This window comes from Salmo salar, chromosome 17, assembly GCF_965601325.2.
Source record: "Salmo salar chromosome 17, fSalSal1, whole genome shotgun sequence".
NCBI classification, from domain to species: Eukaryota; Metazoa; Chordata; class Actinopteri; order Salmoniformes; family Salmonidae; genus Salmo; species Salmo salar.
In genome coordinates this window covers 53,459,677-53,482,111 of record NC_138307.1, presented here as the reverse complement: position 1 = coordinate 53,482,111, position 22,435 = coordinate 53,459,677, and the positions used below count along the sequence as shown (strand labels likewise).

The 22,435-nt window shown below is 47.0% G+C and overlaps 1 protein-coding gene across 3 annotated transcripts in view; it reads right to left on the bottom strand.

Annotated features, from left to right (window-relative positions):
* Nucleotides 1-1,309: 1,309 nt before the first annotated feature.
* The window catches only part of LOC106609170 (protein bicaudal D homolog 1), a 39,422-nt gene continuing 18,296 nt past the window's right edge, over nucleotides 1,310-22,435 (bottom strand). Inside the window, exons 2-10 of one of the 3 annotated variants that reach the window (XM_082963860.1) lie at nucleotides 17,366-17,578; nucleotides 13,352-13,504; nucleotides 12,585-13,061; nucleotides 9,606-10,640; nucleotides 9,130-9,324; nucleotides 8,635-8,786; nucleotides 8,156-8,366; nucleotides 3,905-3,990; nucleotides 1,310-3,466 (exon numbers count right to left, since the gene is read on the bottom strand). In XM_082963860.1, the coding sequence (XP_082819986.1) occupies nucleotides 3,340-3,466; nucleotides 3,905-3,990; nucleotides 8,156-8,366; nucleotides 8,635-8,786; nucleotides 9,130-9,324; nucleotides 9,606-10,640; nucleotides 12,585-13,061; nucleotides 13,352-13,504; nucleotides 17,366-17,578 (2,649 nt within the window). In that variant the 3' untranslated portion in view covers nucleotides 1,310-3,339. Of the gene's footprint in view, nucleotides 3,467-3,904; nucleotides 3,991-4,064; nucleotides 8,367-8,634; nucleotides 8,787-9,129; nucleotides 9,325-9,605; nucleotides 10,641-12,584; nucleotides 13,062-13,351; nucleotides 13,505-17,365; nucleotides 17,579-22,435 lie in introns of those variants that run through there. The other 2 variants (XM_045699746.2, XM_045699745.2) reach the window with 2 other exon arrangements.

Here is a 22,435-nt window from a genome sequence, read left to right as displayed (position 1 = left end):
TGAGGAAACATGGTGAGAAATACTGTCATCTCCACTACATCTTCACAAACAATAAACCAGTACATTAGCGTGTAAGGGACAGTAAATCACTGTAACATATTATACCAGTCAGCTGTACTCAGTCAATGCCTTGGCAGACATCCCAGACACTCTCTGTTATGGCTTCAGCACTATGTAGACTGCATCTAGAGAGCCACACTCAGATTTGTGCAGGGGAAAGGAGATTTCAGTTTAGCTCAACTTCAGTAAAACCAAAGAGCTGAGCCCTGCTGCTGCCAACTTGCACAGACAAACACACAATACCTAGATAACGTTGTTTACAAACAAAACCAGTGTCAGGACACACACCCTCCAGGGCATGAGTTAGTTTGCAATTAGAGAATAGGCGCTAATAGTGTCTCCATTGTGGCCATGACAGAAAGCCCTCAGCTAGAGACTAACTAGGATGCACCAGGGCCGTCACTGAATGGCTGGTGTTCTGTCACTACTGAACAGGGTTGAGCAGACTAGCCAGTTCCTACATCATTAGATTGGGCTCCCCAATGACATGCAAACCTCGTCCATGTCAACACACCACACCAGTGTTTGTCTCTCTCTGGTCAGACTTTCTATCTAAAGATGACTTGGCTGTGGGCATCTTCTTCGCCGTTTCCTCAAAATATGACTTCGGATCATGTGCCACTGAGGATCCATCTCCACTAATCTGCTCAACATGAGTCAAATCCATCATAACAAGCGTTGCAAAAAACACACAGACAACATAGGCTATAGTAGGATACATTTGCCCAGTGAGTTCTATTTGCGCTGACGTTTCCAAAAACAACTGCAGTTGGAGAAGGCTGACCTTCCGTCTCCCGCGGTATTCCCTTCAACTTTCTCCTCACCGCCGTCCGCCTAAACTCCTCCGTCTCACGATGAGTGGTCTTCACACTCTCCCTCTTCATCAGGTCACCGTCAAACATGGTAATATGATTTATAATAATAACCTATACCACGTATTGTTCCCTTGAGCGTGAATAGAGATCGGATTCAAGGCGCCGGAGGGATTTACGCAGGTAACGTTAATTACCGAGCTGCTCCTCCAACAAAAACGTAAATAGGCGTACCAAATTCCAAAAGTCCAATACAAATAAACACATGCCATGAATCTCCATCAGTGAAGTCGAACCCGATAGAGCTTATCAATGGCACAAATACACCCCGGTTTTAAAAACCCTCCGCCCCCTGTGAGACTTTGGTGGACGAAACTCGAATGTCATTTTCCTAAAGGTGTTGATGGTAATGTTTTTTTTTAAAATATGCGAAAGTGTTTAGCGGTCCCCTATAAGATTAGGGGGAATTTATTGTCTTTTGAAATGTAGGCTTTACATGGTTTAATATGCAATAAAAATGATTTGAAAGATACCATACATTTATATATTGCTGTCTGAATGTGTAATGGTTTTTTATTGAGTTGTCGAGTAGTGTTGAAATTGTGCTAACCAGTCGGTTAATCTTTATTATGGGACACACATTCAGTACTTCATCTTTGTGCCCTGTGTACTGTACACTCCAGGTCCAGAAAAAGTAGGTAGTAACATTAATCATTTTCTTCATAGGCCAACTGGACATACAGTAAGCTATGTACACCTTCAATGGTATTTGAACCATCTGATACGTTTAAAGAAACCTTCAGATAAACGAGAAATACACATGGTGGGGAAAATAGACAGAGCGACCCACAGTGTTACAACATACAGAATACTCCTGATATCCTCATTATTGAGGAGACATTGTGACTGTTAACTGTACCATACGCTAAACAGATGCGGAAGACAAATTTCGGTTGAACGCATTCAATTGTGAAAGTGACTAGATATCCCCTTTCCCTTACTCTCGCCATTGGGCTCCAAAGCCAGTTTGCTCTCCCAAACGAATGCGTAGGGTTTTAGCTCTGTGGGTTAATACAGTGTCCGGCTGGTTACACAAAACCCCTTCCCTCTGCTTCATGTGATGTCTGAGAAGCCTAGTGGGAACGGAGCATACAGCATTCACCAGAATAACACAAAAGCATGTTAAAACCCAACGTTTTTGAAACCCAACTGCAGTTAGCAACCACAGTTCTGGTCAGAGATCCTGTAGAAACAGAATGTTCTGTCTAAAGCCAGGCTGAGGTGTGTGAATTCATCCCATTTTGCCACGCCTATGAGCTGTGACTTAGTGGACGTTTTATATAGATGGTTAAAAGTTGCTGGGTGGTGGTTTTGAGAAAAGCTCCAAATTGGTATTTCTAGGTTAGGATACATAGCATCATGGTTGAATACAGTACAGCATAAACGGCCAACTACCTCTACTACTACTACTACCACTACAGTGCTACTAGTTCTACTATTCTATAGTGAAAGCTGTCTACACGCCGATCCAGCATGGTTACTTCCATATACAGGATGTAGAAAACAAAAGGCAATCTTGGATAGAGATCTACCTTCAACATCATTATTTAACCCAGTGAGGTTAACAGTCGATCACAGCTAGTATTGGAATGCATTGGTCACTTTGTGCTTGTTATTCAGGAGGTTGATTGAGGCCTTCAGAGAAAGAGGAAGGACGAAAAGTACGTCCCGAATGGCGCCCTATTCCCTATGTAGTGCACTACTTTGGGGGATGTGGTGTCATTTGGGACGAAGACTATGTTTCAACATAGATACTGTAGAAGCAAGGAAGGACGATGATGGTACAAACACGGTCAGCCTTGACAATGTTTGTAAATCTCTTATCCTGTAAAACACATTAAAAGTGCAATAGAAACATATTCATATACCGTAGGGTGTGTGAGCAAAGTGCGTTTTAAAGCAATTCCATAGAATATAAAAAACAAGCTACAATCTTGGTGAGGGGTGGGGACAAGCGATGAAAAGAGAAGAAAATGACTTAAACAATCTGTGTTCGTGAAAGCTAATACTTTTTTACATGCATTTCAAACACACAGTTATGGCTTTGTCCTCTACATACTGTATGGTACCATTAATGATTGTACAGCTAGCTATACATTCAGCAAAACCCAACAGTTGTCCACCTCTTGACCCCAACAAAATAATCATCACTGGTCGTAACATAAAAGTATCTTTCAACAACCCCCAAAACACCATAGACAAAGACATGATGAGCAATGACTAATAGCTAGCTTGGTAGCAAAGGTGGCGGCATGTCGCTCTTTTCTCCCACAAACCCTCAGTCAGACAGTCTCTTATAAGTCTTTGTGAGCATCGTCCTTCTCTTCCACAGCGAGAGGCACTGCTCTAGCTCTGCCCTGCAGAGTCCTGTGATGGGGTTCGAGGTCAGGGTGTCGTAGTTCCAGGGTTATAGAGGACCAGGGGGACAAGGCGGCTGGGCGAGCCAAAGGAGAGGCACTCGTGGGGGGCCGCTGCGGTAGCTGCTCAGCGGGCAGTGAGCTCGGTGCTCCTGAATACCTGACAGAATGCTACGTCTGGGAGGAGCATGACCAGAGACAACCAGAAGACAAGAGGAAGAGGAGAGGAGATAACAGGAGATACACTGTACCTGACAAAGATCTAAGACATCTACCTCGATTACTCACAGACAAAAGGAGGTATCAATGATGATTTCCAATGGTAGGTCATGTTAGGTCAAGGCATAAAAAACTCACACACACACACAAAACACACAGGATTGATTTCCTGATGCTGTACTGTGCAAGCAAAATTACATGGAAAAATGTACATATACTGTAAGCACATGCAACGTTTCAGTCCCATGTAAAGTTTTAGCCTGGTCCCAGATCTGTTTGTGCTCTTGCCAACTCATTGTTTCTTTGTGGCCTGATAATGAGTGAGGAGTTGGCATGATAGCACAAACAGACTGGGATTCAAGCTAGTTTTAGCCTGTACTGGTCTAATTTGTTTACCTGCTGGCTTGGGAGGCCTTCTCCCACCTTAGCTGTGAGGAGACTGGCGGCACTGTGGCAGCAGACTTCTGACGATCTATGAGAGACTGACAGATTAGATGGAGAGACAGTACCGTAGAGAGGTGACAGGGATGGGGAGTAGGGGACATCACAGATGAGCATATCCAGGAAGGGAAAAATACAGACTACTTACCAAAGAAAAATCACCCCAATATCAGCATTTTCAAGAAGCACATTCAACATTCCTGCAAGAATGTTCCTATTCTTAAATATTCTCAAATGCCTAAAAACGAATGTATTTCGTATGTTGTACTGTTCAACGGAATGTACGCTTACAGTATGCTATGATGAACCCGTGTGCTTGTGCAATAACTGAGCAGGCTGTGTAAAGCATTCCTCCCTAACCCATGAGGGGAGAACGCATGAGAGAGATGTTCAAGACCACTCAAAACAGAAAAGACGACGACACACAAAATACAGGTCATTTATACATGATATTTACAGTATATTCGAAGAGTATGAACATAGCAATGCACACAGCATACAGCTTTCCAATACTCTGTGTTATATACACATGCATATAAAGTGCTCAAAAGCTAACAGGCTGACAGTCAGTGGTAACTATTAACAGTCTGCCTGGAAATGGATATGGCGTTAGCACAGGGATTGGCAATGTTCCACATTATGAAAGACTCCTGAAACAGAGCAGAGGAGGAAAATGGCATTCACTGTATCCACATAGAGGGAGAAATCACAGGCCAATAGATCTGGTGGGAAACAAATACATCTGAAAGGGGAAGGCAGGAAGAACGCATTTGACAGGATTAAGAGCCTCTTGCATGTACGGATGGAACTTTGATGTAGCGGGACCGAAAACTGTAATGAGTTTGGCGTGTGTGTGTGTGTGTGTGTGTGTGATGTGTGTGTATATGGGAGAGTGCGAGTCGGGCGGAACGAGGAGGGTTTCACAGAGAGGAGGTCACACCAGTTTCCTTTCTTGAGAAGCTAAGACAGCGACCCCTAGCATCTATTTGATATTTGACAATCCTTCACTTTTCATTCCCTTATTGCAGAAAATATCTATATCCAGCTAATTTACCCTACGATGGAAATATTCCATATTATAACACACACTATACTACAACTACAAAGGCCTTCTGCTCAAAGTAACAGGTATACAGTGTTGTGCCAAGGCAGGTAGATGGTGCAGATGTAGAAACTGGAGTATAGGACAGACTCACGTCAAGTAATTGCTAACGTGATAAAGCGTAATAAATAAAGCAGAGTAATACAAACTCCATGTATAAAAACGTAAAGGTCACTGAGGTGGTTCCCACGCCAAATCTACAGTGTTCATTGTGTTTCTGTACAGTCACCATTAGATGACTATTGGGAAAAAAAACATTCAATCAGCCCAACAAACAGTCAGTATTTCAGTTATGGAAAAAAATGTAAATGTTCACCTAACGTTGTCAACAAAGTAGGTAAGAGGAGTCCTGTCAAATGCGTTTTTTTTGCTCCATATTGCATGTTATAACAAAATGTTGGGGTATATGTAGATCACTTGAACCAATGGAGACTGGGATTGATAGAGTAGAGACACAGAGTTGTTGTGGTACTCTGGGCTCCAGACTTGGGACTGGTGGGGGAGGGGGAGACTGGACTGGGCCAATACTGGGGGAGGGGGAGACTGGACTGGGCCAATACTGGGGGAGGGGAGTCAAAACAGGGAGAGACTAAGGAGGATTTTCTGACCAGCATCCCATTGACAGCCCAACTAGCCAGATCTATAACTGACCCTTACCTTAACCAAATTCATAACCTTAACCTCAGTTTAACCAATTCAAAAATGAAATATCGATTTGCACGTCAGCCACGTCCCCTTAGTTCTTCCCGTCAAAACCAAACTGTGCATGGATTGGGCCAAAGTTGGCAAAGCCTACTCACTGGCCAACACCCAGTAGCAGTGTATCCCTCATCAAGACCACTGTTTACAGACACTTACGCTGATCATTTGGCAAGGCTTTGTTATTGTCCATTCTAACCTATTGGAATGGGCCAAAAAAACAATGTGAAAACTGTTGTTGTTGGCATGAAAAAAAAGAGTTGTTAAAGACAAGCGGTGAGCTGATAGAAATGATGTCTGATCAGTCATTGTCGTTGCACTGATCAGGTGCTGTAGTTGTTAAGGCACACACATACACAGGTGACACACTATCATGTGTGCAGAAACTGTGGGATCCCATCTATGCATCGTACAGTAGCTCTACACTAACTAACCCATAGCCTAAATGTCATTCAAATGTTTGTCTATATTTCTATAACAGTGTAATGATCATTCTGGTTAACAATACATCCTTGTTGAACCCCAGTTGAAAAGTGTGTGTGTCAGCTTCCTGAGTTTTCTATCTATTACATTCATCCATCTATGCTGCTGTGTTCCTCTGGAGTTACCCTCCGAGGCACTAGGGGTGCTACGTAGCCACAGCTCACCCTCTGTCTCGCCTACTGATATGAAACCCAGAATATGAAAGCTATCTCGCTCTGTCTCATAATACTATCATTCAAACCATCATGGTGTGCTGATTCCTGGTCATTTATGTTACAGGTTTAATATGATATTCAACCTTGACGGAAGTCTTCAGTCTTAGTCCTGAATATATAGTGATATTACAAACTGCCATTGGGTGGTGCTAGACTATAAATATGTGCCAGGTTTACACAGCAGATGTGAGGATGACTGCAATAACAATGTGAGGACAGTGTGTACAGAGCTGTGAGTAATAACTGAACAATTAAAAATAGCAAACAATCCATAATCATTGATCTATCTCATCCAGTACTTGCTTTGAATGACATTTGGTTACAGTAGGTGTGATTTTCATTAAAAACAGAAAGAGAATAACACTGTCAAGGGGTTGATCTGTGGAGAACTCAGTCCAACATTTGAACAAATTCCTTCAAATGTCCAGTTACCCTAAACGTCCTTCTCATCTGTCTTTCCAAACAGCGGTAAGGTCCTGCACACATATTCACTTGCTTGTGTGGATGGTGATTTGATTTAAAGGGCAAGACCAAAACTACTGTGTATGTATAGTCTGTAAAGTGTCCTGTCTCTCCTGTAGTGTAGACCGATCAACAGTCTGTGAATAAGAGGAAGGCAGGGCCACTTGTGCTCCATGTTGTGTTAAATCCCTGAGCAGAGTCAGTCTGAACATTCACGCCGATACAGAGCCACATCCACATGCTGCATCGACGCCAGAAGCTTAGGCACAAGAAACAGGAAACCAGTCTGTCCTCCTCTCTGTGAGCCCCACCCACTCCCCCAGGGGCTGATGGGAAATGTAGTTTAGCATCATTAAAGAGGCTGATGGGATTTGTAGTAGTGTCAGTGAGGAGGTTGATGGGAATTGTAGTTTAGTGCCTGGGAAGGGGCCAATGGAATCTGTAGTTCTGTTTAGAGGGGGGACTAATTGGATTTGTAGTGTTGTCAGTGAGGAGGTTTATGGGAACTGTAGTTTAGTGTCAGTGAGGGGGCCGATGGGAACCGTAGTACCTAGGGTAGAGTGGACTGTAGCTGCTGGTGTGGCTATATGAAGTGTGGGGGGTGTATGAAGAGGATGGGATATATGATGAAGTAGAGTAATGAGCAGATGAAGGGGTATAGGAACTGGAGGGGGTATAAGGGGAGGAAGGGGTGTAAGAACTAGAAGGGGTATAGGAACTAGGAGGGGTGTAAGAAGAGGGGGTATAAAGGGCTGAGGTACGCGTCAGGTTGGTAAGGGGGCGAGTTCGAGGGGAGCTCCACGTCAACCGGCGAGACCCCAGTATGGGAGAACGGTAGGGGGAGGAGGGGGCCGAGCCAGGCTGAGCACCCCTGCTAGGAGACGACCGTGAGTCTGAGGAGTAATGCCTGGAGAGGCCAGTACTGCTACGTTCTAAACTAAAACTATGGGAGTCGAGACTGAAACTGTGGGAGTCGACCTCTAACGTCCGGACACCCAGTGCCCACTGGGAGTGAGCCAGCCTGTGGGGGGTGGATGGGGGGGTCCAGGAGGAGGAGGGCGCCTCCAGGGAGGGGGGGCTGCCTGGTATTGTGGGGCCTGAGGGGGCCGTGGAGGAGGGGCTGAGGGGGTGTCTATGATGTGACGTAGGGGAGCTCAGAGCTAGGGCTGTGGCTGTAGTAGCAGAGGTCAGGCTTAAGGGGGCGCCAGCGCCGGTGGTGGGGCTGGAGGGAGGACCAGGACTTACTTTGGGGGTGCTTCTCTTCATGCGGGCCACCTTGCCGCCGCGGGTGCAGTGCGACTGCTCCTGGTCGAAGGCTAGGTCCTCCAGACGCTGGGTCAGGGCTAGTTTCTGCTGGATGGCCATCCGCAGGAGGGAGTTGAGCGTCTTCTTCTCGTCCTCCGCCGCAGCCAGCTGCCTCTGCATCTCATCCAGCTGAGTCACATACTCGTCACACCTGAGAAGTTTCAAGGAGAGGGGTTGGGTGCTTGGTTACACAGCGTAGGTGGAGATGGGTTCAGAAGAAATAACATGATCAGAAGAAGTAGAGAAGAGAGAGAGAAGAATGGAGAGAGCGGAGGAGAAAGAGTAAGGGTAGGATGTAGAACTAGTCTATCCTTTTAACAAGCTATCCCTGGTCCTTGGTCTCTCACCTGGTAGTGAACAACAAGAAGTCAATAAAAGAAAGCGAGATGAAGGGATAGAGAGAGGAGAGAAATAGTCACCTGGTGGCGAACATGGCTCTGAGCGATGAGAAGGTGGCAGCGTCCTCCTTCAGGGCCTTCAGTTCGTTCCTCAGCTTCATCATGGTGTCTGTCACCATATGCTTCTCATTCTCATACTTACTCTTCAGGTTGGCCAGGGCATTCTCTGCAGTCTGCAAGAACAAGGGAACATTTCTTTAACCTTTATTTAAACAGAAAGTCCCATTGAAGTCTGAATACATTTTTCCCCAAGGGAGTTTGAATTTTCAATTGTTTTCTAAGTGAGGACATTAGTGTGACTGTGACAGCAGCCTCCATAAACTCTATATATCTTGATGGCTACTGTAGCCTGCTAGCTTAAAAAAAAAAGTTTGTGTGTGAACCATCTACAGGTTTCGAAGATTTCTCGTGACGAGCCTCAGAGTAGATTCTAGCAAGGCAGATTTAGACAGCGTATGACCAACGTGACGCTTAATCCATGTTCATAGTTATCCGTATACCCTATCCATGTCTGACCTGTTTGTTCGCTTTGAGCACCAGTCTGAGGGTAGCTATCTGTTCTCTCTTGGTGCTGAGCAGGGACTTGAGCTTCAGTATCTCCTCCATACAGGCCTCTTTGTCCTTGTCAAACAGTGGGGCCAGTTCCCTGGCTGCAGCCCTCTGTCTGGACAGCTGGAGTGACCGGTCCACTGCCCTCTGGAGGTGCCTCACCTACAGCATGTTCATCAAGGGAGATTGTTAGCGAACATTAGCTAATGTTGTCATATACACTCACATCTGTGTCTGTTAGCATCATGATGACCATTTGGAAGGTTAAAGGTGACACCTGGCATACAAACTGTGATAAACTGATTCAGGTTTCAACTGCCAATGAAAACAAAGATGATATATGCTTGCTAGTAAATGTATTATGAATTGTGAAATTATATTGTGTTTAAGTATGGCAAATGCTCAGTTTGACATGTTTATTCAAATGATTCAAACTGAGTCACCTGCTCTCTGATGATGGCGTTGAGGTTATAAATGTTCATGGGTTCCCTACGCAGGTCTCCAGCTGGCTCTACCGCAGGCGACGATGATGATGAAGAGGAGGAAGAGGCACTGATGCTGGGGGAGCCCATAGGAGGGGTGCGGGTTACAGGACTGTCCCTGTCCCTCCCCCCGTCCCGGCCTCCCTCTCCTGACAACCGCTCTTTGGATGGAGATTCCGAGGGGCTACGAGACTCCACCGTGGACGACGAGGTTGCCGCGGCAACGGCTGCGAGCCGCCGGGCGAGGCGGGGCGTGAGTAGAACGCGGGTGTCGTCACCCTTGAGCGATGCACTGATACCCCTTAGTCCTCTGCCATGTCTGTAGTAGTCTAGCATCACCCGGTTGGGCGTCTCGTTGTTACAGAGGCAGACGTGGTGGTAAAGTTGAGCCAGCTCCTCGCTGAAGGTGACCAGTTCGTCCTGTGCTGCGTTGAGAGCCCCCTGGCTCTCGCTGGCCATGTTCTTGGCTGTTCTCAGCTCCGTCTCCAGGCTCCCCACCTTTTCCCTACCTTCCCGGCAGCTCCTCTCCAGCCTCCCCACCTGCTGCTCCAGAGATCTGTGCTGGGCCTCTTCACGCGTTCTCTCCTCCACCCCGCCCTCCACACACTGATTGTACCTGTCCTTCAGAGACTTCAGCTCAGCCTTTAGCTCGACCACCTCGGTTACAGCCACCCTGTATTTACACTGGAGGATCTCCAGACCCGGGGTCTGGTGGCAGAATGCCTGGCCCCTGCTGTGTATTAATCCCTTCTCTTTCTCCTCCTCTTCTTCATCTTCTCCCTGCTCCATCAGGGCCTCTCGGTTGAGGTGGGCCTCCTGGTCGTGCTGGGCCTCCTGGGTGAGCTGGGCCTCCCGGTGCAGGCGCCTGAGGGCGGTGACTCTCTCGCTGAGGCGTTGGGCCCTCTCGTGCTGCTCGTTCAGGGCACCCTGTGTATGCTGCAGCTGTGTCTGACACTCTTGCAGGCTGATCAACAGAGCTGTTTTCTCTCGCTCCACCTATGGACACGCATGCACACACACACAAACACACACACAGCAATTTTCAGCCTATTGTTAAACTAGTAGCTTTCCTTATCATCTCCAAGCCCCATAACCTTAAATAAGCTGCAACATTTCCCTGCACACTCAGCACCGTCCACCTCATCCCTCAGGCAACCCCCTGCTGAAAAAAAACAGCACAGACAAGCATAGGTGTTGGTTTTGCTGGTGACCAGCCTTCACTCTGATTTCTTGATGCCTTTGTTGTGTTTTTGTGGTGCCTTTGCTGTGTTTTTGCTGGGGACCAAACGTCACTGTGTTTTGGACACGGTGACCTGCATAAGCTGGTCACCAGCAAAACCAGCATCAAGTCACATCATGCTGGCTTTCAAAGTGATGTTTAATTCCTATTGGAATCCAGCCAGTGTGGGGATATCCAAAAATTGTAACTTTTATTCACCCACAACATGTATTCAGAACTGGAACAGCCATTTCAGTAATGGGTGCAATAAGTCCAACTAACAGATTGTATTAGTTTAGAAAAATGTATGTTATTTATCTTTGTGTAGTATAAGATTAATGAATCAATCAATGTCCCTGCAAAAACACAACAAACAAAAGACATATTGAAACAAACAATAAAAAATATCTACTGCAATAGAGCATGCTGGGAAGTGTAATAATGATGGGCATGGTCAGGCCAGCTTGACCAGCCAGACCATGCTAGACCTGCATGGACCAGCTTGGTCACTTGCATACCAACATCACCAGCATAAGCTGGTATGTGTCCAAAACACAGCAAAGGCTGGTCACCAGCAAAACCAGCTAGACTGTCCTAGTAAACCAGCATACCCAGCTTAGACCATGCTGGACAGACTAGCTTGACCAGCTAGACCATTCTTGTCAGACCAGCTTGACCAGCATCCGACCAGCACTAATCAGCATAGACCAGCAAATACCAGCATGGACCGGCTTGAAATGTATGCTGGTCTATGCAGTTTTTTTCAGCAGGGCCTAAACCCTGCACACTACAGAGGGAACAGTAAGCCTTGCACACTACTGTGGGTGAATCGATAGTCTAGTGTGTCAGTGAGGATATAAATAAGCCTTTCCTCCAGTCCAGCCAATGGGAGAGGGGCTGAGGGAATGTGTGGGGAGATGCAGTTTCACCTAGCGGAACTGCAGTGAATGGTTGGACACATATCAACCAGACACGCATCCTACTGCATCTTCATCTCACTGGCCCACTGGGCTGGAGGAAACTACAGAAGAGAAGACACCCACTATAAAACAAAACTAGATTAGAGTCCATGTAACAGCCAGTGGTTCAGTAACAGCTGTTCCCACAACTTCTCACTGGTGCTTCTCACTGGTGCTTTATTTGACTGCTGGGATAAACTGTATCATTTATAGTCTTAAAAGAGGCAGAGAAAGGGAGGGGCAGGCCGAGAGAGACAGAGAGAGACGGAGAGACAGAAGAGTTAGAGAGTGATAGAGAGAGAGAGAGAGAGACAGACAGAAGAGTTAGAGAGAGAGAGAGAGAGAGAGAGAGACAGAAGAGTTAGAGAGCGATAGAGAGAGAGAGAGAGAGAGAGAGAGAGAGAGAGAGAGAGAGAGAGAGAGAGAGAGCAGGAATAGAGAGTTGTATGCAGTGAGGTTATGTCAGCAGTCTCTCTCACTGAATAATTCAACACTTATTCCCACATCTACAATACGGGGCTGCTGAGGGATATAGACGTGTTCATTTGTACAGTATCGGTGTGTACATGTGTTCACTTTGTAATATTGTTTATGTTTACATTCATGAGTTTGAATGAGTATGTTTATGTTTGCCAAAGTGATATCCTCCTGTGTGTCACTGTTACATGCTTATAACACTTATAATTTGAGCACCAAACTGTAGAGGCTCCCGAAACTCCACTCTACTCATTCAAACTGAGTGAACTGTACTTCTCCACCCACCTGTAGCAGCTGCTGCTTGAGCTTCTGTATCTCTGTCAGGTTCATCTCACTGAACAGATCCGACACCATCCCCTCTCCTTTCCTCCCCGCTCCCCGACACTCTCCATTGGCCCTGGGCAGCGATCCTGTCCCCGTCCCAGTTCCTGACCCTCCATGTAGTTGCCCGTTACACCTGCCCGGCTCCTCTGAGCTGGGCGACAGGGCGGAGACAGGTGTAGCCGTGCCACTAGGTGGAGCTGAGGTGAAAGTGAGGTGGGCGCTGCCCGTGTATTGGACGTCACACAGGCTGAGGTGGTGGACCAGCTCTTTGCGGAGGTGCTTCTTCTGCTCCCGCTCGCTCTTCAGGGAGTCCAGGGCCTCCTCTAGCTGGGCCTCGGAGATGTCTTTGAGACGTAAGGCGTCTTCTAACTGACTGTTCAGCAGCTCGGTCTCCTCCTCCAGAACCTTGATCTCATGCTTTAACCCCTCGTACTCCACCTGAGGGAGGGAAGAAGCGAGGAAGGGGGGTGGGAAGGAGGGAGTGGAAAGGGGGAGGGGAGGAAGAGATAACCAGAGAGGGAGAGGCATCATGTGGTGTTAGGGATGGGGATACTGTGTGTGCGTGTGTGCGTGTGTGCGTGCGTGCGTGCGTGCGTGCGTGCGTGCGTGGCAACCGCATGTATGTGTAAGTTTGAGTGTGTCTGTGTGTGCATGCGTGTGTATGTGTACGTTTGAGTGTGCGTGTGTGTGCAACCGCATGCATGTGTATGTACTGTGTGTTCTCTCACCTGGTTCTGTTTGAGAGTGGACACTAGTTTCTGCAGGGTGATGTTCTCCTCCTCCAGCTCAGTGTAGTCCTGTAGGAGTCGCACCTCTCTGAACTTATATTCCCTGATCTCCTCTCTCATCCGACTCCGCTGCAGCTCCAACATCTCATTACTCTACAGGACAGACATAAACACCAGGGGTTTAGTTATCACACACAACCCTGGTTACTATCAAATTCACAAGACATGTGGTTATTATCACAAAACAACACTGGACTGGTTTACTATCAAACACAACAAGGATTTACTGTAAAGCATGTTGTGACAAAAGTTGACATGAAAAGGACTTTATAGCCTAGGACATTCTAAATACATTTTATTGATTGACCGATTGGCATTGATAGCCACACACACTAAAACGTGTTTAAGATCAAATAGTGGGCCTACCACCACCAATAACTGTGCATACATGTATATAGTAAGTACCCACAGTTCTGAGTCTGTCACAGTTTGTTTTATTTTGAGTGTGTTTACTTAGGTTACCGCTGGAGGGCACCCTTACCTTGTTTCTAGTTTCCAGGTTACCCTGATTGTTTCTTATTGGTTTCACCTGTGTTTGATTTCCCCCTCTGTTCACCTGGTTGCCTGGCTATTTAGGTTCCTCTGTTGTCCTGGATCCTTGCTTAAGTCTTAGGTTTTGTTTAGTGCACTATTGTGCTGTTGCCTTGTTTCTGTCAAGACTAGTAAAGATCTGGATTTACCCTTACCTCTGCTTTCTGTGTTTCTCTGCGACTGGGTTCGAGTTCGTACAAGCATCATTGCAACAGTAGACCTGAGCCAACAATGGACCCAGCATGGATTTCTCAGTGGTCAGAGGAACATTCCACCATTTACGGTCGGCTCTCGCCCACCATGGAACTGTGATTAGTCGCCGTGAGGCACGGCTGCAGACATTGTCGGATGATTTAAGAACTCGTGTCCATTCTGCAGACAGGACAGACGGGAGCAACGGCTGCTGCTGCTCCTGTGGCTGTTCCTAATCCTCCACTCCCTACCAGCCCAGCGTCTTCCTCCCTTCGGGAGCCTCACGGCTGGGTTCCTGCTCCAATGCTCTCTGGTCTTTGAGCTGCAGGCATCAACGTTTCCAACCGCGTGTTCCAGAGTGGCATTTGTCATCTCCTTGCTCTCAGGACGGGCTCTGGCCTGGGCCACGGCCATAAGGGAGGAGCAATCAGACATTTGTTTTAATTGGCAAAGCTTCACCCAGGAGATGAGGAGGGTTTTTGATCACCCCATCAGTGACAGGAACGCTGCTCAAAGGCTCATTGCGCTTCGGCAAAGAAACCGGAGCGTAGCGGATTACACCTTTGACTTTCGGACGCTCGCCGCTGAGAGCGGTTGGAATACCGAGGCACTTCACTCAGCCTTTCTGAAAGGACTCAGCGAGGTTCTCAAGGATGAACTAGCTTCCTGGGACAACCCTGACACTCTGGATGAGCTCATCGTTCTGGCCATCCGGATTGACAACCGGCTTCAGGAATGTCGTCGTGAGAGGGTGGAGGGATTCCGAGTGGTCTCCAGTATTTCGGGTCCCGCTGAGGGAGTCGATTCTTCGGGTGTTCCACTGCCTTATGCTGCATCTGCTTGTTCTGTACCCCGTCAGAGTTCTTAATTCGGCTCTGGTTCCCCTTCATATCCTTCAGAGGAGCCGATGCAATTGGGACGCACCAGACTTTCTTCTCTGGAGAGAAGGCGCAGGATTAACGAGCAATGTTTTCTTTACTGTGGACAGTCTGGACACTTCCGTGCCTCCTGTCACGAGCTGATGGGAAATGGGATGACTTGTCAGTAGACGGGAGAATACTGCCGAGTCAGATACAGTCTCCAGCTGCCGACATGGTATGCACCTTGCTTCCGGCCAACATGCGGTGGGCAATAGGAAGTTGAACAGTCCTGCTTTCATAGACTCTGGGGCTACCGGCTGTTATCTGGATTGCACATTAGCTCGCCAACAGGGGCTGCCTCTCACTAAGCTGGACATTCCGTTGTCGATCACTGCGCTGGATGGTCAACCCCTAGGGTCTGGGAAGGTGAAGCAACTCACCATGCCTATTTAGCTACGAGTTCTGGATTACCATGTGGAGCTTATCCAGTTACACCTGGTGGACTCTCCTGAGCGTCCCCTGGTTCTTGGACATCCGTGGCTTTCTATCCATAATCCTCAAATTGACTGGCCCTCGGGAAGGGTTCTGGGATGGAATCCTTCATGCCAGCTCACCTGCCAGCAACTCTCTCCTCATATTTCCGGTCCTGCTTGTCTGGAGGCTTCCAATGATCCTGTTCCCCCGGCAGGGGATGACAGGCCTGATCTTTCCTGTGTACCTTGGGATTACTGGGATCTGGGTCAGGTCTTCAGCAAACAAAGGGCCAGCGAACTGCCTCCTCACAGGTCCTGCGATTGTGCCATCGACCTCCTGCCCGGCACTATTCCTCCGAGAGGAGGGCTGTATTCTCTCTCAGGTCCAGAGACTGCAGCCATGAACAGTTATATTAAGGAGGCGCTGGTGGCTGATTTTATTCGGCCGTTCATGTCACCTGCATGAGCGGGTTTTTTCTTTGTTGGGAAGAGGGATGGGGGATCCCTGTATCGATTACTGGGATTTGAATAACATTACCATCAAGAACCATTACCCTCTGTCTCTTATGTCATCTGCTTTTGAGAGACTCCAGGGAGCTACGGTTTTCTCTAAATTGGATTTCTGGTATGCATACAATCTGGTGCGCATCAGACAGGGAGATGAGTGGAAGACAGCGTTCAACACCCCAAATGGACATTATGAGTACCGTGTCATGCCGTTTGGACTTAATAATGCTCCAGATGTTTTCCAGGCCCTGGTTAATGATGTCCTGCACGACTTCCTTCACCAGTTCGTGTCTGTATACCTGGATGACATCCTCATCTTCTCCAGGTACATGGCTGAACACGTCCAACATGTTCGCCAGGTCCTTTAATAGACTCCACTCTCACCACTTGTTTGTGAAGGCCAAAAAGTGTGAGTTTCACGTTCCTCAGATCTCCTTCCACATCAGGTACATCATGTCTCAAGGCTGTTTACAGATGGACTCCCAAAAGGTAGAAGTGGTGGTCAACTGGCCGCGGCCCAGCAGTGTCAAGCAAGTCCAGTGTTTTTTGTTACTTTAGTTCTGTGTCTGCGCCATTGACAGGGCTCACCAAGGGCTCGGCTGGGCATGTAAGCTGGACCTCTACTGCTGAGAAGGCATTCCAGGACCTGAAACGTCGGTTTTCTTCTGCACCCATTCTAGTTCATGTGGATCCTTCTCTTCCCTTCTGACGTTGGCGTGGGTGCGGTTCCGTTTCAGTGCTTGACTAAAGACCAAAAGCTTCATCCCTGTGCCTTCTTCTCCAGGTGTCTCACTCCAGCGGAGTGATGTCGGCAATCGGGAGCTGCTTGCAGTCAAACTGGCTTTGGAGGAGTGGCGGTACTGGTTGGAGGGTTCGGAAATCTTTTTTGTGGTTTGGACGGACCACAAGAACCTGGCCTACATCCAGGAGGCTAAACTCCTCAGTCCCCGACAGGCTCGTTGGGCTCTTCACTCGGTTAAGATTTATGGGGTCTAAGAACGTGAAGCCGGATGCTCTGTTCCCCAGCTCCAGTGAGGATCGACCGCCTGGATCCATAATCCCCAGGTCGCTCATCCTCGCGCCGGTGTCCTTGTTTCTAGTTTCCAGGTTACCCTGATTGTTTCTTACTGGTTTCACCTGTGTTTGATTTCCCCCTCTGTTCACCTGGTTGCCTGGCTATTTAGGTTCCTCTGTTGGCCTGGATCCTTGCTTAAGTCTTAGGTTTTGTTTAGTGCACTATTGTGCTGTTGCCTTGTTTCTGTCAAGACTTTAAGTAAAGATCTGGATTTACCCTTACCTCTGCTTGCTGTGTTTCCCTGCGACTGGGTTCGAGTTCGTATATTGTCTCCACTAAACCCCTCCCCCCTGACCTCTAACCCCTGGTGCCTCACCTGTCTGAGCTCCTCCAGCAGGGTACTGAGGTGTTCGTTGTCGGCCTGTGTGTTGACTGTGACGGCCCGGCTCTGTTTGAGCTCTGACTGAATCCCCAGCAGGCGACTCATGTAGTATGCCTCCTTAGTAGCTGACTCCTGTAGGAGGGTCTCTTCGTTGGTCTCCCCGTCCGCAGCCACCTTACGCTGGGTGGAGAAGGTCTGGCCAAATGCCTGGGGAGGGGCAGATGAGGGGCGAGAGAGAAGTTATGACGTTTCAGTAGCATAGCATCACATAGGATGTCCTGGTTATGTAAATGTTATTTTCTGACTCCGATAACATATACTGCTCAAAAAAATAAAGGGAACACTTAAACAACGCATCCTAGAGCTGAATGAAATAAATAATCTTATTAAATACTTTTTTCTTTACATAGTTGAATGTGCTGACAACAAAAATCACACAAAAATAATCAATGGAAATCCAATTTATCAACCCATGGAGGTCTGGATTTGGAGTCACACTCAAAATTAAAGTGGAAAACCACACTACAGGCTGATCCAACTTTGATGTAATGTCCTTAAAACAAGTCAAAATGAGGCTCAGTAGTGTGTGTGGCCTCCACGTGCCTGTACGACCTCCCTACAACGCCTGGGAAAGCTCCTGATGAGGTGGCGGATGGTCTCCTGAGGGATCTCCTCCCAGACCTGGACTAAAGCATCCGCCAACTCATGGACAGTCTGTGGTGCAATGTGGCGTTGGTGGAGGGAGCGAGACATGATGTCCCAGATGTGCTCAATTGGATTCAGGTCTGGGGAACGGGCGGGCCAGTCCATAGCATCAATGCCTTCCTCTTGCAGGAACTGCTGACACACTCCAGCCACATGAGGTCTAGCATTGTCTTGCATTAGGAGGAACCCAGGGCCAACCGCACCAGCATATGGTCTCACAAGGGGTCTGAGGATCTCATCTCGGTACCTAATGGCAGTCAGGCTACCTCTGGCAAGCACATGGAGGGCTGTGCGGCCCCCCAAAGAAATGCCACCCCACACCATGACTGACCCACCGTCAAACTGGTCATGCTGGAGGATGTTGCAGGCAGCAGAACGTTCTCCACGGCGTCTCCAGACTCTGTCACGTCTGTCATGTGCTCAGTGTGAACCTGCTTTCATCTGTGAAGAGCACAGGGCGCAGTGGCGAATTTGAAAATCTTGGTGTTCTCTGGCAAATGCCAAACGTCCTGCACGGTGTTGGGCTGTAAGCACAACCCCCACCTGTGGACGTCGGGCCCTCATACCACCCTCATGGAGTCTGTTTCTGACCGTTTGAGCAGACACATGCACATTTGTGGCCTGCTGGAGGTCATTTTGCAGGGCTCTGGCAGTGCTTCTCCTGCTCCTCCTTGCACAAAGGCGGAGGTAGCGGTCCTGCTGCTGGGTTGTTGCCCTCCTACGGCCTCCTCCATGTCTCCTGATGTACTGGCCTGTCTCCTGGTAGCGCCTCCATGCTCTGGACACTACGCTGACAGACACAGCAAACCTTCTTGCCACAGCCCGCATTGATGTTGATGTGCCATCCTGGATGAGCTGCACTACCTGAGCCACTTGTGTGGGTTGTAGACTCCGTCTCCTGCTACCACTAGAGTGAAAGCACTGCCAGCATTCAAAAGTGACCAAAACATCAGCCAGGAAGCATAGGAACTGAGAAGTGGTCTGTGGTCCCCACCTGCAGAACCACTCCTTTATTGGAGGTGTCTTGCTAATTGCCTATAATTTCCACCTGTTGTCTATTCCATTTGCACAACAGCATGTGACATTTATTGTCAATCAGTGTTGCTTCCTAAGTGGACAGTTTGATTTCACAGAAGTGTGATTGACTTGGAGTTACATTGTGTTGTTTAAGTGTTCCCTTTATTTTTTTGAGCAGTGTATATTGATAGGTAAAGAGCAACCACCATCTGAAACTCTTCCACTTAGTCTGGTCTGGTGTACATTGCAGACAGCATAACAAAACCCCACAGGGCCAGACTGAAACCAGTTGAGGCACACACACAGTAGGGCTGCATGATATGCACAAAAACATCTAACTGCATTTTTTTTGGAGGGGATTCATTGTGCAGCCCTAACACACACACACACACACACACACACACACACACACACACACACACACACACACACACACACACACACACACACACACACACACACACACACACACAAAATGGAGAGAGGCAAAGAATCCTGCTCTCCTCTGAGCTTCTAGAAACAGAACACCGAACACAGCACGTTACTCACTTTTCGGTGTGGAAGCACTTTAAATGATGTGGTGCTAAACCTAAATGTAAGCTAAATATAATGATCATGTAAATACATACGATTAAGTGCACTTAACGTAAAGTAGGACAAGAGGAAAGACAAACGTAATATTCCCTACAGGGCCACTGAATAAGTACAGTCTACAGAAACAGCCATGCAGGGACTCCACAGTGGACTACCACAGGCTATTCATCACTCTCCTATTAGTTCAGCTTCAGTGGTGCGATTCAGACTCACATGTCCACACTGTAATAGAGAGAGTAATGATTTTGCACAGAGATGTATTTGTGTAAACTAACAGATTCCGCATAATTAAACATCAGAGCTATTGGAGATACTGAGGAATGTTTGAATGTGGTGTAGTTTATGACTGTTATATATTCTTTTTTGAAGCTGTTTGCAACTGAAAAGGGACGAGACCTTTTCTCCAGCGTTTGAAGGTTTAAAGGTCATGTGTGGTTTGATGATGATACAATGCCCTTCATCTGCCAACACGCGCGTCATATGCGCGCGCGCGCACACACACACACACACACACACACACACACACACACACACACACACACACACACACACACACACACACACACACACACACACACACACACACACACACACACACACAAAATCATACACTATGTCAGATGTCACTATATGCTAGCTTTTTATGAAAGGTGTCCTTTAATAAAGAAAGCACATACAATTTCAGCTGGATTTCCAAACGCATGTAAAGTACACAGTAACGAGAAATACAACGCCTACAGTTGAAGTCGGAAGTTTACATACACTTAGGTTGGAGTCATTAAAACTCGTTTTTCAACCACTCCACAAATTTCTTAACAAACTATAGTTAGGACATCTACTTTGCGCATGACACAAGTAATTTGTCCAACAATTGTTCACTTATAATTCACTGTATCACAATTCCAGTGGGTCAGAAGATTACATACACTAAGTTGACTGTGCCTTTAAACAGCTTGGAAAAATTCCAGAAAATTATGTCATGGCTTTAGAAGCTTCTGATAGGCTAATTGACATCATTTGAGTCAATTGGAGGTGTACCTGTGGATGTATTTCAAGGCCTACCTTCAAACTCAGTGCCTCTTTGCTTGACATCATGGGAAAATCAAAAGAAATCAGCCAAGACCTCAGAAAAAAAATTGTAGACCTCCACAAGTCTGGTTCATCCTTGGGAGCAATTTCCAAACGCCTGAAGGTACCACGTTCATCAAACAATAGTACGCAAGTATAAACACCATGGGACCACTCAGCCGTCATACCGCTCAGGAAGGAGACGCGTTCTGTCTCCTAGAGATGAACGTACTTTGGTGCGAAATGTGCAAATCAATCCCAGAACAACAGCAAAGAACCTTGTGAAGATCCTGGAGGAAACAGGTACAAAAGTATCTATATCCACAGTAAAACGAGTCCTATATCGACATAACCTAAAAGGCTGCTCAGCAAGGAAGAAGCCACTGCTCCAAAACCACCATAAAGAAGCCAGACTACGGTTTACAACTGCACATGGGGACAAAGATCGTACTTTTTGGAGAAATGTCCTCTGGTCTGATGAAACAAAAACAGAACTGTTTGGCCATAATGACCATCTTTATGTTTGGAGGAAAAAGGGGGAGGCTTGCAAGCCGAAGAACACCATCCCAACCATGAAGCACGGGGGTGGCAGCATCATGTTGTGGGGGTGCTTTGCTGCAGGAGGGACTGGTGCACTTCACAAAATAGATGGCATCATGAGGGAGGAAAATTATTGAAGCAACATCTCAAGACATCAGTCAGGAAGTTAAAGCTTGGTCGCAAATGGGTCTTCCAAATGGACAATGACCCCAAGAATACTTCCAAAGTTGTGGCAAAATGGCTTAAGGTCAAGGTATTGGAGTGGCCATCACAAAGCCCTGACCTCAATCCTATAGAACATTTGTGGGCAGAACTGAAAAAGCATGTGTGAGCAAGGAGGCCTACAAACCTGACTCAGTTACACCAGCTCTGTCAGGAGGAATGGGCCAAAATTCACCCAACTTATTGTGGGAAGCATGTGGAAGGCTACCCGAAACGTTTGAGCCAAGTTAAACAATTTAAAGGCAATGCTACCAAATACTAATGAAGTGTATGTAATCTTCTGGCCCACTGGGAATGCGATGAAAGAAATAAAAACTGAAAGAAATCATTCTCTCTACTATTATTCTGATATTTCACATTCTTAAAATAAAGTGGTGATCCTAACTGACCTAAGACAGGGAAGTTTTACTTGGATTAAATGTCAGGAATTGTGAAAAACTGAGTTTAAATGTATTTGGCTAAGGTGTATGTAAACTTCCGACTTCAACTGTATATTACCCATAGCAAGCAACTGGTCTACAAATCTATGGTCAAAGAGGTAGGTCATACCTATATAAATGTATGAGGAATAACTTACACGATGACTGCATACATCAAGGTAAAAGCCATTAAATCATCGGTTTTTTTACACCTCTATGGGTTGAGTAAATGTCATCCTAAATGAAACAATGTCCCCCTACAATTTCATTACAATGGCATCAACTCCTATAGCAGCCACTCACTTTAAGTGGAGAAGAGAAGCTGAGGATGACTCCCAAATGGCACCCTATTCCCTATATAGTGCACTACCTTTTACCAGAACCATATGGGCTCTATATAGGAAATAGCGTGCCATTTGGGATGTATACCCTAATGCTGGTCATCCAATTTCCTCTGACAGTAGAGTAGAACATTCTCCCTGCTTGACTAGAGACAGAT